The sequence below is a fragment of the Phyllostomus hastatus genome, unplaced genomic scaffold (assembly GCF_019186645.2).
Source record: "Phyllostomus hastatus isolate PE091 unplaced genomic scaffold, TTU_PhHast_1.1 phas_contig_159, whole genome shotgun sequence".
In the NCBI taxonomy this organism is placed as follows: domain Eukaryota; kingdom Metazoa; phylum Chordata; class Mammalia; order Chiroptera; family Phyllostomidae; genus Phyllostomus; species Phyllostomus hastatus.
The window spans coordinates 23686187-23703062 of NW_025333640.1; the positions used below are offsets into that span (position 1 = coordinate 23686187).

The following is a 16876-nucleotide window of genomic DNA, read 5'->3' on the forward strand; positions in this document are numbered from 1 at the left end:
GAGAAACATAATATATGCAAGATACAGTCTAACCAAATAATTTAATTAAATGCATTTTAAATAAGTAAATTTTGGAAATTGGAATTTCATATAAAACACACATTTTCAATAGTTTACCTTCTTATGTTTAATTCATGTTTTGTTAGTTAATAAGTATCTGTTGCAACATGAAATAATGCCTTCTTTAATCATTAATAAATGAGAGAGATTGTTGGGACCCGTCTTTGTTAATTGGGGCAGAAAAGAATAGATTAAATGTCTTCATGGGATTATATTTGGCTCAGACATTGATGATTGTGATTTCATTTTACTCTTGAGTGGAGCATTCTGTTTTTAGATTTTCTTGATCCAGTCTGACAGTTGAAGATTTTCAGTTGCACTTCCTCATAATCTGTTGTTATATGTGATTTTGATTTTTATTAACCTTAAGGGACAAAAGTAATTCATAAAAGAGAAACTGGGAGTCACAGTGACCTTGTCTTGTCTGTGAATCTATTCAGGGATCTTTCCGTTCCTTCAGATGACACTTTTCCAAAGTCTCAGTGCCCCAGCTGTGGATGAGGGAGTTAGCATGTGGAGGATCAGGTCCTCGAGTGGCTGCCAGACGTGAAAGTTCAAAAGCAGTGAATGGAACCTAGACGCAGGGCAGCAGAGATAGCCAACTGCTGCTTCCCTTACCTTTGTGGTCAGTGTTGCCCAAGTTGGCCCTGGTGATGTGCGTGCATACTGAAATACTCAGCAACAGTTGTGAAGAATTTCCTTGAATTTTTTTAAACTTCAGAATTCATACATGATCCTATGCTATTCTGTAAGTTAGCAAGTTACACATCACATAGTAGTGTAACTCAGTGAGCATTCATTGATATCTATATCTTGAATGCTGAAAGTAGATAATATGTGAGAACCATCCAGTCACCATTTGCCCAAAAGCCGTCTTTTGGAAGTAGTTTCCTGAGAGGTTCAGTGAGCAAAGCGGTTTGGGTCAGTTTTAGGGTGTGGTACATCATGTGTTGCCCCCCGCACTGCTGCCAGAGTCACTGCATCTGTTATCTGATGAAGGCTCTGCCTTCTTGCTGTAATGAAAACAACAACGTAGTTCCCCAATTTCTTGGTGTATAAATCTTCCTTTAAAAAAAATCCTGTTAAGTCAGGTTAATATCTATAGAATATGTTTTAGGAAATCTTGATATGGTGGAAGACAGGGGTGTCATATGCATTGTCACCAGGGGCACATCAGCCTCGCAGTTGCCTTCAAAGGGCTGAATGTAATTTTAGGACTGCATAAATTTAACTACTCGTTAACCAGGGGCAAGGAGCTTGGCACTGCCGCTGGGTAGAAATAAGGTGCCAGGCCGGATAAAACAAGGTGGAGGGCTGGATATGGCCCACGGGCTTTATGTTTGCCACCTGTGGTATAAGAGGCATTTTATTTCATTATTGAGAAATTATTTGACTATTTGGTTTTGTGTACTTTCAGTTGTACAAATGAACACATATATGTAAAGAACCAATTTGTTAAAACAAGTATATATTATATATGTCTACTTATTTTTTGCAGTTGAAATTTCTGTTTTAGAAGTATTCAGTGTTCAAATAAGTTATTTTTTTCTATTTTTAAAATTTTTTCTGCAATGATTTTAGGATGACAATCTAATGGATGTCCTACAGCTGCTTGTTGCGTTAATGTCAGAGCATCCTAACTCTATGATACCTGCTTTTGACCAAAGGAATGGGTTACGGTAAGAGTTCAGTGTATCAAGACTTTCCACATGTTTAGTATCAGTGATTCGTTGGAAGATGATAGAGTCTTAGATATGCAAAGTATTACTGGATCTTTTTTTAAACTTAGTTACTAAACATTGGAATTTTTACATAGAAGCATATTTGAAGTCTTAGCATTTTAAGATAATCATGTTTCTGATTTTTTTCTAAGTGTCTATGAGGAAGGAAAGGCTATAATGAATTTATTGAACTTTGCTTATCCTCAAATTTGGTATTATACTCAAATTTTGTTACACTTTGCTATATTGAAATCCATAGATTCTGGCTGAATGATCTCAGATTTTTTTAAAGAGTTAGATTACCTTGTAATTTTTGAGACTTGAATATGAAATTTACTTTCACATTCATTTGTCTTTTAAATCTTTTTACTTTTGTTAAATGTATTTTATTTTTTATTATCATTCATTGTTATTGTCATTCATTTTCCTGTTTTCTTTTCATGATCATGATACTTCACAAATATAAATATGTGCTACCATTAAACAATGATTTATTTGTATTGATGTAAAAAATGTTGGTAATCTCCAAAGACCACTAGTACGCCTGTAATTCTCTCAGAGCCAGCTTTATGCTTTTCAATTTGCATATGTACATGCATGGAAAAGTTGCCATAGTTTCTCAATATTCCAAATTATTCTCATTTCTTGGTTTTAGTAAAAGGAACAATAGCTAGCGGGAGACAGAAGAGTTTTTTTGTAATATACTTTTTAGAGCAGTTTTATATTCACAATAAACCTGAGAGGGAAGTGCCGAGGTGGGTTGCTTGCAAGTTTTGACAGTTGTATATAAAGCTGCTTAAAATGTGCCTGTGCAGATGTAAGTTTTCAGCTCCTTTGGGTAAATACCAATGAGTACCTAAGCATTTCATCTTTTGGGTGCTAGTGTAAATGCTGTTATGCTTTTAATTTCACAGTACACTTGTTTATTGTTGGTACATAGGGAAGCAATTGACTGTCACCTTCTACAACCTTGCTGTAATCACTTTTCAGTTCCAGGGTTTTTGTTGCTTAGCTCTAGATTTTCTCCATAGGAGGTTATGCCATTTGTGAACAAACTTTTATGTGTTTCTTTTCACTCTGTATACTGTTTTTTCCCTTTTCTTGCCTTACTGCATCAGCAAGAATTTCTAGTGTGATGTTGGAGAGGAATAGCGGGAGGGGGGCACCCTTGTCTGGTACCTGATCTTAACTGGGAAAGTTTCAAGTTTCTCCCCTTTAAGTGTATGTTATCTGTAGGTTTTTTTGTAGATAAGTCTATTAAGTTCCCTGTATTTCTAGTGTAGCGTTTTTAACATGAATGGGTATAGGATTTTAGCACGTGGTTCTTCTACATCTACTGCTAGGATCAGTAATGTTTCTTCTCTGTTCACGTAATGGATTACATTAATTGATTTTCAAATGTTGACCTAGCCTTGCATACCTGGGGTAATAAATATCACTTAGACATGGAATATAATTCTTTTAATACTTTTTTTTTAGATTTGAATATTTTTTGAGGATTTTTTCATCTTTTGATACTGGTCTGTAGTTTTCCTGCAATGCCTTTTTCTGGTAATGGCGTCTCATGGAATGGGTCAGGAAGTATTTCTTCTGTGTCTGTTCTGTGAAGGGTATTGTAGAGAATCGGTTTAAGTTCTTTCTTAAATGTGTGGTAGAATTTACCACTGAATCCGTCTGGCTTGGTTCTTTCCATTTTGGACCATTACTTATTATTTATTCAATAGCTTTGGTAGATAGAAGCCTATTCAGAGCATCTCTTTTTTCTTCTGTGAGTTTTGGCAGATTGCGTGTTTCAAGGAATTGGCCTCTCATCTAGAATACAGAATTTGTGGGCACAGAGTTATTCGTAGTGTTTTTAAATTATCCTTTGTGTGTCCATGGGATCTGTAGTGATAGCTCCTCTTTCATTTCTGATGTTAATGAATTCTGTCCTCTGTCTTTTTTTCTTAAGCTGACTGGAAGCTTATTATTGATTATATTATTGTTTTAAAGAACCACCTTTTGGTGTTGTTGATTTTCTCTATATTGATTTACTGTTTTCAGTTTTGTTGATTTGTAGTCTATTACTTATTACTTACTTACTTCTACTTACTTTGGATTCAGTTTTACCCACATTTTCTAGTTTCCTAGGGTGGATTACTGATTTAAGTTCTTCCTTTCTAGTATGTGCTTTCAGTGCTAGAAGTTTTCCTGTAAAGCCTAGCATTTGCTGTGTGGACTTTCATAAGTTATGTTTTTGTTTTAATTTAGTTGAAAATAATTTTAATATTTCTTGAGATTTCTTCTTTGACTTACATTTTATTTAGAAGTGTGTTGTTTAGACTCGAGGTATTTTGGAATTTTGCAGCTATCTTTTTGTTACTGACTTCTAGTTTAATTCTACTGTGGTCTGAGAGCAAATGGTATATAATTTCTAGTCTTTACATTTGTTTAGGTGTGTTTTCTGGCCCCAAATGTGGTCTACTTGGTGAATGTTCCATGTGAGCTTGAGAAAAATGTACATTCTGCTGTTGTATGAAGTAGTCTATAGGTAGCAATTACATCCAATTGATTGAATTGTTGAATTCACCGATGTCCTTACTGGTTTTCTGCATGCTGGGGCCTGTCCATTTCTGAGAAACAGATCTTGAAGTCTCTAACTATGATAGTGAATTCACCTACTTCTCCTCACATACTCTTACACTTTATTGTTAGGCACACACATGTTAAGGATTATTATTTCTTCTTGGATAATTGCCACCTTCATCATTACTTAATTCCCTTCCTTATCCTTGATAACTTTACTGATTTTGAAGCCTTCTGTGTCTGAAATTAATATAGCTATTTTTGCTTTCTTTTGGTAAGCATTAACATGGTATATTTTCTCCAATCACTTACTTTTAATTTATGTTTCTTTATATATAAAGTGGATTTTTCTTAAATAGTGATTTTTTGAAAAGATTTTATTTACTTTTAGAGAGGAAGGGAAGGAGAAAGAGAGGGAGAGAAACATTGATGTTTGAGAGAAACATCAATCGGTTGCTTCTTGCATGCCCTGGTGGGGGACTTGGCCTGCAACCCAGGCATGTACCCTGACTGGGAATTGAACTGGAGACGTTTAGGTTCCCAGGCCGGCACTCAGTCCACTGAGCCACACCAGCCAGGACTAAACTGGGTTTTTGAAGGTAACCTATAGTGGAGAAGTGTTTTAAAATATTATAAGTGTATATTAAATTCACCCATATCTTACTTGAAATTAGATTTATAATATATGATTATGAAAAAATTTACATATATTTAAAATGTTTTGTTTTGAATAATACACTTGGAGTAATTTGTTCTTTAATTCATTCAGCGTTATCTATAAACTTTTGGCATCAACAAGCGAAGGAATCAGAGTGCAAGCTCTCAAGGCAATGGGCTATTTTTTAAAGCACCTGGCCCCAAAGTGAGTATGCATGAAATCTGAAATGAACTGTAGTATATTACTTACTTGTTTTGCACTAGGTAGTCTCTCTTTTCTCTATTTTTATTCAGAAAATGCTATATAAATTTAATCTCATTTCTACACATTAAAGATAAAGTGGGAACAGGAATGTTATTTTTAATGAAAATTATTTAAATTTTATATTTGTTTTTGCTCAATATGGGGACACATTTGTATAAATTGAATTCTGGATACAATAGAGACTTCATTTCAGGTAACTTGTTCATCATTTCCTTTCTCTGTACTATAAAAACTACCATATTAACTTGGATGTTTGTCCCATAATGTGTTCTGCTCTATGTATAATTAAAAACTAGAACTTCCATTCCTTTCTCTTAGCTGGATGCAGACATTCATATCTTAACCTATTGTTCCTTGTACCAGGATTGGTTTATTCTGAAAAATAACCATTTTGATGGTAGAAAAATGTTAAACTGCGGTATTTCTGTTGAATACCTGGCTGGCTGTAAATACAGTTTTATTCTAACACAGGCACAGTGACTTCCTTGGTTGTTATCTGTCACAGTTTCCACATGACAGCAACAGTGTTGAGTTGTTGCTGCAGAGACTATATGGTCTCCGAAGCCGAAAATGTTACTATCCAGACGTTTGAAAAAAAAAAAAAGGTGACAAGCCAGGTGTAGAATTAAATTTTATAATTCTTCAGTTTCTAAATTCTTGCTTGGAAGTTTAGTTTTAGTATATTTATTTTCATGGTATTCATTTTCTTAATTTCTTATATTTCTTTTGCCTTTTTCTCTGTATTGTTTTTCTCTTTAACCACGTACTAGGCTTTAGATTATCATCCATAGTAGAGCTTAGCTCAGTGCTGACGAAGAGCAGCAACTAGTTAATATGTAGTTGCTCTGAAGATTTTGGTGAAGATTTTTGCTGTATTGTGGCATAGCTAGTCTTACACTTTCCTTTTTAAATTTTAGCTGTGCTTATATTGTACTTTGTATTTCTCTCCTTAAAGATTTTGTGGCCTTATAAGTCCTAGGTCAACGAAAGGTGAGAGAGTTACTGAGCTGGAATTTATTGGTAATGTGAAAGCATTTTTGTGTCTCCGTCATTGATACAAAATAGTGCCTGCTAAGACTGTGCATGTGATTCTTTCTATGTCGTCACAGAAGAAAAGCTGAAGTCATGCTTGGACATGGATTGTTCTCCCTGTTAGCCGAGAGACTCATGCTTCACACAAATTTAATCACCATGACCACATACAATGTCCTGTTTGAGGTAGGAATAGTTAGAATTTGATTTCACTAATTTCTTCTGGAAATGCCTAAATAATTGAGTTGATGGCATATAGATGAAATAAGATTGTTCAGGTTTGAAGTACAGTTTTGAAATTAGTCATATAAATGGTATGTGGCTGTATCTTGATCTATTAATATATGAATTATTAAGCGGTATTTTTAAGTATTTCCTCCATTGTATTGACTATTTGAGGTCTCATTATGATCAGTAAAAACAGAGTTAAAATGTTGAAATCATTTAATAGGATGCAGAGGATATTTACTGTGATAATATTGGACTATATAAATGAATGTTGATTGTTATTGTACTTAAAGTTCTTGAACGGGGATGGCCGTACAGTGATTATGATCATACCGTCTGTTGTTTTACATCTGTAGATTCTCATAGAACAGATCTGCACGCAAGTGATCCATAAACAGCATCCAGATCCTGATTCTTCAGTAAAGATACAGAATCCTCGTATGTATTTAAATACTTTTTTAATTTTTGTTTTTCTTTATTGAGATATTGTGTAAGGTTAAGGTGTTTAACCTAATGATTTAATATATGAATATATTGTAAAATATTTACCACAATAAGGTTAGTTAACCCATTTGTCCCTTCACAGTTGAAATTTTTTGTGTCTATGTGTGGTGGAAACATTTAAGATTCTTCTCTTAAAAACCTTCAAGTGTACAGCCCAGTTTTGTTAACTGCGGTCACCATGTGTATATGGCATCTTCAGAATGTCACCTAGTAACCGGACGTTCGTACCCTGGGAGTCAGCACCTGCACCTGTTGCTCCCAGTCCCTCGTTTTTGTGCTTACACTGTGGAAAACCTTAGGGTGATGTTGTTGAAAACACATCGAAGAAGATTTCATTACAGGTAGTGATACAGTGTTAGTCTTATTTGTGTTTGATGTTGAATTTAACTTGAGATTGACCTTAGGCTATGTGGAAATGTTTATATAGAGATTTTGAAGAATTACATGCATAAGATCTTGATTTAATGTAAGTTCAGACGATCAGTAAGTTTTCATTGCACTGTTTAGTAATGTCAGGCTAAATTATGTGAACCATGGGGGTAGCTCCCATCTTGAATTACTGTCAATTTAAGAACACCGAGTTTGAAATTGAAAACTACCTACTTTGTTGTTTATGAACTTAGTGTACTTAACAGTTTAACTTAGAATTCTAAAGAACTTGTACAAAGTGTACATTTTCCATCTTGCTTTTTAAGATTACTTGCATTAAAATGAATGGTTTGTAGAGTTTTGAAATTTAATTACCTTTTGTATGGTGAGTTGTGTTTGTGGAACTCTGTTTCAGTATTAGCTTTAGAACCACATACATGTCTCTGAAGTGTAATTTCTCTGAAGAGAAAGAGAGGTAGAGAAACACTGATGAGAAACACTGAGTTGGCTGCCTCTCACAGGCCCCCACCTGGGGACCTTGTCTGCCACCCAGGCATGTGCCCCGAGGTGGCCTTTTGGTTTGCAGGACAGTGCTGAGCCCCCTGAGCCAGGGCACCTGTATTTTCTGAAACAGTACCTCACAACAGTATAGCCTAGAAATTACTGGCTGTGATCATCATCATCATCATCATCATCATTATTATGATTACCACCATTATTGTCATTGTTCAGGTAGAGAAATTTTGGATTTTCATTAGAAGAATTAAGAAATTGTTCCCCAAATATCATTAATTGTATGGTCTACATGTTTGCTCTTTTGAACTTACTGCTTCAGAATCACCAAAAACTTTGGCAAAGGTTGGCTTAGACTTTCTAAATTTTTATTGACTGATTGATTTTAGGGAGAGAGAGAAAGGGAGAGAAGGAGAGGGAGGGGAGGGGGAGAGGGAAGGAGGAAGAGAGAGAGAGATTTGTTTTTCCACCTGTTTCTGCATTCATTGGTTGATTCTTGTATGTGTCCTGATTGGGGATCAAACCTGCAACCTTGGCATGTTGGGACAATGCTCTAACTAATGGGGCTACCTGGCCACAGAGAATTTCTAATTGAAGGGCAGATAAAGGGCTTCCCAGGCAAGAATAAAGAAGTTCATCATCACTAAACCATTATTATATGAAATGTTAAAGGGACTTATTTAAGAAAAAGATCAAAACTATGAACAATAAAATGGCAATAAATACATATCTATCAACAATTGAATCTAAAAAAACAGACTAAGCAAACAAGAACAGAGACACAAATATGGATATGGAGAGTGTTTGATGGTTGCCAGATGGGAGGGAGCTGTGGGGGAATGGCTGAGGAGGTGAGGGGATTAAGTAGTACAGGCTGGTAGTTACAGAATAGCCATGGGGATGTAAAGTACAGTGTAGGAAATTGAGCAGCTGAAGAGCTTATGTGCATGATGTAGGGATCTGAGCAGTGGTGTGGGGATCGCCTGAGGCAGTAGGGGGTGCTGGGTGGAGGGGGGGAAGGGGAAGGACTGGGGCAATTGTAATAGCATAATCAATAAAATATAATTAAAATAAATTTTTAATTGGGTAAAAATTTGTATTTTAAATTCAGAGTTATAGCTCTCGTTTCTTTTTTAAAGTTTATTTAAGAACATATTTTAAAGAATTTCTTAAAGTTCAGAATAAGAAAGTTAAGGCACCAATGTTACTCCAATAAATTCAATAAAAATTTAAAATGGTTATCTTTTTAAAAGAAATTTAGACAGCATTATATTTAAGACCATTATAATAGTTATTTTATTTGTATTATTTCATAGTATTGAATAGTTAATTTCCTTTGGGCATTTTGGTATCTAATTTTACTTTTAAAAGTATGGAAGAAAATCTTGATACCTTCTAAAATTCATGATGAGCCGTGGCAGGTGTGGCTCAGTTGGTTGTTGCATTCTCTAGTAACCAAAAGGTTGCGGGTTCAGTTCCCAGTCAGGGTGCATGCCTAGGTTGTGGGGCCTAGGGCACGGGCAGTCCCCAGTCCAGGTGTGTCTGGGAGGCAACCAAATGATGATCTGCCCTTTTATCCATGTTTTTCTCTCTCCCCTCTTTTTGCCCTTCTCCTCTCTCTACAAGCAATGAAAAACTGTCCTCAGGTGAGGATAAAAAAACTGTTTTTTAAATTCACGATAGTAAAGAAAAGGGTAGATGCATACCATAAATTTTGTTGAAGTTGTGAATTTAATCTTTTTTCCTGATATTTTTGATTATAGTGTTTTTAAAAAAGATCAGCAGTATTAATTGGCAGAGAGTAGGGAGAGTTTAGTATTTTTACCATCATTTAATTTGTTCATAATTTAACTTGATTTATTATAACCTTTTAAAATTCATCATTTAACATCCTAATGGTGAAATTAAAAAAAATTCTTGTTTGTGGATGCTTCCTAATGAATATGTTTTCATTCTTTTTGGCATATGATGATTTTTTTTAATAACACAAAAGAGGATGTCTTTAGTACACATTTATGTCAGGTATGAAACAAATTACAATATACTGATGATCTTCCATCATGAAATATTTGCAGTGTTCTGTTTTTTTACTAGTTTATGAATTGTCTTTCAGAGATACTAAAAGTAATTGCGACCCTGCTTCGAAATTCTCCGCAGTGCCCGGAGAGCATGGAAGTGCGCAGAGCCTTTCTTTCTGACATGATTAAACTTTTTAATAACAGTAGAGAAAACAGAAGGTGAGCATATGAGAAAGTATTTATTCACAATATTCAGGTCCAGGTTTGAATAAGCCCATTTGTCTAACAAAATTGCTTTAAAAAAACACTGTGAAATGAATTTTCCATGTGCTTTTTTCATTAAGGGTATGTGAGTAGTGTACCATATAGTTAAATTGAGTTTTCATGACCACATTTGTTAATTGTTTGAATGCATAGATGAAGGTGGGTGTTTTGTTTATTTTGTTTTGAACTTTCACTTTTTAGAATTCTTTCAGATGATTGAAGTAATTGAGTATCCTCTTGTAATTTTTAGGAGCTTGCTACAGTGTTCTGTGTGGCAAGAGTGGATGCTTTCTCTCTGCTTCTTTAATCCTAAAAATTCTGATGAGCAAAAGATAACGGAAATGGTATATGCCATATTCAGAATCCTGCTTTACCACGCAGTCAAGTATGAGTGGGGTGGCTGGCGTGTGTGGGTAGACACCTTGTCAATTACGCATTCGAAGGTAAGTTTCTTTATGAAAGTGTTGTTAGCATTTTAAATGTTTCAGTTCTGTAATTTTGACTTTTACTCATTTGAACACTTTGTATATTTAAAGTTAAGGGGGAAAAGGCAGGTTATTCTCTGAAAGTCAAAATGAACAATTACAACAGGAAATAACCAAAAAGAAATATAAAGTATTTCCAATTTTTTCAGAAACCATATTTTTTTCAAATGTCATTTTTATGAGTGCTTAAACTTAAAGTGAAACCTCATGAAACAGCATATTACTGAGGAGACATTTTCAGGTCTCATACTCGCAATTTGTAGTGGTTTGAAGCTTTGAACACAAGGTGGCGCAGTGTATTCAAAGATGAGCAGTTGCTTCCGAATGAGAAGTGGTTCGGGAAACAAAAGCTGTGGCTGAGGTTTGTCCTATGACAGTGTTTCAGCCAGTTAAAAAATCACTTTGGAAGAGTCTCCTAGTCTGTCTGTTTTTTTTTTTTTAACTAAAGCCACTGTAAGTTAGTTATTTACGTATAACTTTTGTTTAAAAATTTTCATGAAATATTCCAGACAGACAAAAAGGTTTGAGCGGTAGTGTACTTACCACCGTTGATGAAGTCAGGTGCCCTCTTCCAGTTGCTTTGTCTACCCTTGCTAGCTAGCCTCCCTCTTCCTCCTCTAACCTGGATTTGGTACTTTTTTTTATTTCTATGTCTCATGTATATTTTTAACAACATATATGTAACTCTAAACAATGAAGAATTCTATTTTGAATGTTTATACGTAACATAAGTGATATATTAAATGCATTTTTTGGTCGCTTCTTGTTTTCACTCGCTTGCGATTCGTTCCCATTGACGCTAGCGCTCTGTTCGTTTTCTCCTTTGCGCCGTGTTGCGTGGTGCGACTTCGCCCGTTTCCCAGAGGATGAGCATTTGTGATAGATTTTGTATGTATTTGGAAGTTTCTCTGTCTGTATATTCCTAGAAGTGGGATTACTGACTTTAAGATGTAGATGTTGAACATTATAGGGTAGTTGAAATTCTTTTCCAAACCGATGTATCAGTTCTCATTGCTTCATGCTATCTCATCACTTGGTATGGCTGGAGTTTGAACAGTTTGCTAATTGGATATATTTTAAATGCTATACCACCATAATACTAATTTGCATTTTTCTTGTTGTTTTGTGGGAGTTCTTTATATATGCTTGGGCTTAATCATTTATTAGCTATGTTGTTTGTGAATGTCTTCTGCCAGTTTGTGGCTTACCCATTTCAGGAGTTTTATGGCATTTGTCTTCTAAGGAAATTTCATATTTCAAATAATGTAGTAAAATTTCTTTCTTTTATGGTTTATGCTTTTGGTATTTTATTTAAGAACTCTTTCTATATTCAGAAGGAATATAAATATACAATTATATTATAAATTGAGTAGAAGGAACTGGAATGATAAATTTGGTATGTCTTTAAATGTTTCATTTTATTGACTATTATAGTTATTACTCTGGAGTATTTTGCCATTGTATTGGAATACATTGCCAATTCTTAAACATATGGTTTTTATGTGTTTGAATAACTTTTACGTATTTGAACATACCTAAGATTTATTCACCCTACCATTTTATTCCTCAATGAGAGGAAGTGCATCACTAGCATAAGGTGTTAAAAGAGAGCTTAGATTGGAAATACTACCCTAAAAATTCATATTTGAGAACAGTTCAGTGCTAAATAAGACAAAAATGTGATTTTATAAAATCACATGTAGTGGTTTTGTCTTAGCCACTACATTTTTGAACTGACTCATTTAGACTAAGGCAGGGTCCAGCCAAATATGGCCTGACCTGTTTCTGAAAATAAAGTTTCATTGAAACACAGCTACTCCCGTTTGTTTATATATATTCTGTGGCTGCTTTCATGCTACAAATCTTGAGTATTTGCAACAGAAACTGTATGGCTCCCAAGCCTGAAATATTCACTATTTGGTACTCTGCAGGAACTGTGTGCCACCTCTTGTCTCACTTTATTTAGTTTGCGCTGACGCCCAGACACTCTGGTTTCCGTTGTAGTGGGCTGCTGGAAGCTGGACTGATTTTTCTGTTAGGACTGTTTTCCCTTTATAAACACCCGTGGGAAAAACAGGCTGAGTTTGGGCCTCATATACATTTGGATTGGATTTCAGATTTATCTGGGGGGACTGTAGGTTAGGGAAGTGCCAGTATAAATTAGATTTTTCAGATTTTCTGAACAGTGGATGTTGATTCAGTATTTTTGCAGACGCTGTAATTGTCTGTTCAAGTCCTTAGGATGGATGGTGAGGGGAATACAACCTTTCGAGAAGGAATCCTTAACTAACGTGTAGCCTGAAGACCGTGGGAGTCCAGGAGACCTTTTCAGGGAGTGTGGGAGGCTCTCCTTCCCTTAGCTGCAGGTCTGTTTGTGGGTGGGTTTCCTATAGTACTTCCATCAAAACCATGCAATCCACTAGACTGATACAAAAGCATGTATTAGAAGGCAACAATCTTCTATTAAGCAATAATTTAAAGAGATGCAAAAAATGTGAAATAATGCTTTTCTTGTTATTTTGAAAAACAGATTTCTCAAATATTTTTATTAACATGATGGCTTACTGTTAATAAATTATAAATTTCTTAATTATGTAATATTTTTTAGTTTTAATTTCTAATATGATAAGTAGGTGTAGATATACCCCATATAAATAAAAGATGTTTGTGGGGACTTAGTACTGTTTAAGAGTGTAAAGTGTCCTAAGACAAAAAAACTTGAGAACTGCTGAAGCCACAGGGGTGTTTAGGGCCAACACCGTGGTCTCTTTGAATTTCCCATCTACAAAATAAAGGGGTTGGACTAGGAGATGTCTGAGGTGCTTTTGAGCAGTTTTGACTAAATATTTATACCTGGTTACCAGTTTGTGCAACTGATGAGGAGATCATGGAGACAGGATTGTTCTGGGTTCAAATTCTGATTTATAATAATTTTTGGTTGTGTAAACTTAGGCAAGTTTCTCAACTTCTCTTAACAATCAAGGTCTAATCTAAAAATGGTAAGCATATATCTATATGTGTAATTGAGCTTTAGAGTTAATAAGTGAAATTACAAAAATGGAATGAAATACTCAATGACTTTTCCTTTGTTATAGCTCTGTCCTTTATCATACTAATCCTTTCGTTGCCCTTCTTGCTAGCACACTGGTTGGTGCCCCAGTCCCTTCATGTGTGATATGAATGCGGCTTTTAAAATACTCAGTTACAGCCACGATAATAATATGTGTAGCATAAATGTTACGAAGCACAGATTTTCAGTCTTCTTCATCTCATGGCACACACAGACTAATTACTAAAATTCTGTGGTACATCAAAAAATACATCATTTGCCGATCTGATAAAAAAATAGGTGCAATTTTGATTCATTCACACTGGACGACTGTCGTCGTGTTGGCTGCTGTTGTTTCTTAACTTGACAGTCTAAGGGAAAAGAGGCAGTGCTCCTAATAGTCAGGCACTATCGCGCACCGGTTGGAGGTCGCTGCTGAGGAAGTGCTGTGAAGGAGGAACTGCCACTCTCCAAGGTGATAACATGCCGTGTGGTTCTCCTATCCACCCCCATTCCTACTCCGTTCAGACCGAATCAGTACTTTGGGTTCTGTGTGTGTCATTTCCTTCTTTAAAAAGTTAAAAGTGTATTTCTAAGTAATGTTATTTATTGTTGCCTATTATGTTTTCTGAAAATGACATCATAATGTTGAACTCTTCTATGACAGTCTTTTTCTGTCAAACCTTATGTTTTTAGGGTTTTTCAAAACTTACATACAGCTTTGGCTCATTCAGTTTCAATGTTACGAATAACTCCAGTGCTCAAAGGCAACGGTTTTCCTAGAGTCATTTTCAGACTTTTTGTAACTGTGGCTCACAGTAAATTTATTGTGAATAGGTGTGGATGTACAGACACCCCCTCCCCCCACAAACCTGGAACAGCGGTTTCATGATACAGTATTTACCTTTATTAAACCTTGGTATGTAGTGATGCGCTCTTCCTTTTTTCTTTTTTGTTTGAAATCGACACCCCAGTGGGAGATTCCATGTTTTGCTAACGGAATTATGGTCAATTTGAAAAAGCACTGCTGTAGGATACATAAGTAGGAGTAGAATTGTACCTCTCTCACCCTTGATAGTGTTAGATTTCTTATTTTTGTAAAGTTTTGTTTTTTATCTACTTTGAATTTTTTAAAAAATGATTTCTAATTCTTCATACATGTCCACAACATTTCTATTCTGGATATTTCTAATGGTTTGTAACCTTAGGTATTATTTTGCTCTAGATTTATTAAGCTAAAAATAACATGTAATGTTACCTCCATAAACATTTGTTCTTATCTTCTTAGAAAAAATAAGATTTTTTTTGCAAAATAATTTCTACCTGATCTTTGATTTGAAGATTTCCCTTGAAAAAAACGCATTTCTTACCTAACCTACTATTCACTTGACCAAAATCTCCTGTCTGACTGTATTGGTTCTAGTCTTTCTAACATGTATCATACTTTGTTAAATCTTTACTTTTGTTCATTCACGGCATATACTTTTTGTTCCTTTGTACCTACCCAGATCCTTTATATTTTTCTGGATGTTGCTAGTTAAAGCACTTCTATGTGACAGTTTTTGGTACGCTAGAGCGATGTCATTCTCTATGAACCACAGCACTTAATTTTCTCTTGCTGTCTCTTTAAGGGTCTCTCCTGCCCTCCCCCCCAGTACTTTCCTTCCTCCTCTTCTTTCCCCTCTTTTCTCCTGCCTCCTCTCTTTCCCAACCTGCGACTAATGGATCCTCCACACCCCTTTCCCTGGCTGTTGGCACTGACTGTGGCCGCGCCCCATCACTGCCTAGCTGGCTCTCTCTCTCTCCGCTTGTTCTCTTTCTCTTCTTTTAGCCACTATTTCCCTCTTTCCAATCCTCTGTCTTTCCGATTTTTCCTCCAACATCCCTTCCTCTATTCCATACCCCTTGCCTTATTCCTTCCCCCAACATACTTCTTTTTTCCTGTTTGTTCTGTGCTTAGTAAATCTGCGTCTGGTTTGTCTCTGCTTTTCTTCTCCCTCGGTTGGTCAGACATGCTGTGGACTCTTTAATTCATTTTCACAGTGTCTAGTTGCCCACCTCTTTTTTCCCTTTTCTATCTTTATCTTTCTTTTTTATCTTCCTTTCCACTTCTCTCTTTTCTTCTTCTTAGGAATAAGTGTGTCATGTTCATGAAGAAGAGCAGTAATGAATAATATAGAAAAGGTACACTAGCATTTAATCATGTATGATTCTGTAACACCTCTTATACTACATATTATTAGTTAAAAGAGATTTCTTATTTTTCTGTTAATTATAAGCTTCTATTAGCAGGGATGACAGATATTATGCTTCTTTGTATCTCCCATGGAACTGTGCATAGTGCTGAGTACTTGGCAGCTGCTCATTAAATATTTGTTGCAGGAAGGAGAAGGAAGAACTACATCATCATTGTTTGGGGCTATTTGGTTCAACTGTCATGTGGCTTAGTGTGTCATTCTTCTCTTACCAGTGTTCCATGAAACTTTAAACAAGTTATATATTTATTTTCAGAGAGAGGGGAAGGGAGGGAGGAAAAGAGGGAGAGAAACATCAGTGTGTGGTTGCCTCTTGCATGCCCCCTACTGGGGACCTTGCCCACAACCCAGGCATGTGCCCTGACTGGGAATTGAACTAGAGACCGTTTGGTTTGCAGGCTGGCACTCAGTCCACTGAGCCGGGGCAGAAGAATTTAAAGTTACTCAATTGTTGTGATTTTTACCTTTAATTTTAATGTTTAATAAGTGTCCTCTAGTTTTATTTCTGTGTGAATTTCCTTTATGAACTAAAAGCCTTCCTGTTTCATAAGGTTTATATGAAGTAATTTACTTGAATATTACGTTAATTTTTGGAATTTTAATATCTTGACATTCATTTTTAAGATAAAATGGACAGCTTATACATTAAGACTCTTCAGATCAATATTTAATGAAGTTTAGGATAGAGTTGAAGTGATTCAGATTAGACAAACAATTTGTAACATGCTGTTAAAATTCTACTGAACTTATGGAATCAGATTTTTTTCTTCTGAAAGTATTAATTATAAAGCTTTATAAATATTTTTATGAATGTGATACTGAAATGACTGAAATGTGAAGTTATTTTTTCCTTTTTGCAGCCATTTTAAATCTCAATTTCTGAAAGTTACA

The 16876-nt window shown here is 35.4% G+C and overlaps 1 protein-coding gene across 3 annotated transcripts in view; it reads left to right on the forward strand.

Annotated features, from left to right (window-relative positions):
• The window catches only part of LRBA (LPS responsive beige-like anchor protein), a 513768-nt gene that overhangs the window by 76619 nt on the left and 420273 nt on the right, over window positions 1-16876 (forward strand). For all 3 annotated transcript variants that reach the window (XM_045831330.1, XM_045831331.1, XM_045831332.1), the window contains 6 exons: window positions 1642-1739; window positions 5116-5208; window positions 6378-6486; window positions 6885-6966; window positions 10028-10151; window positions 10447-10639. In XM_045831330.1, coding sequence (XP_045687286.1) covers window positions 1642-1739; window positions 5116-5208; window positions 6378-6486; window positions 6885-6966; window positions 10028-10151; window positions 10447-10639 — 699 coding nt within the window. The remainder of the gene's footprint in view (window positions 1-1641; window positions 1740-5115; window positions 5209-6377; window positions 6487-6884; window positions 6967-10027; window positions 10152-10446; window positions 10640-16876) is intronic.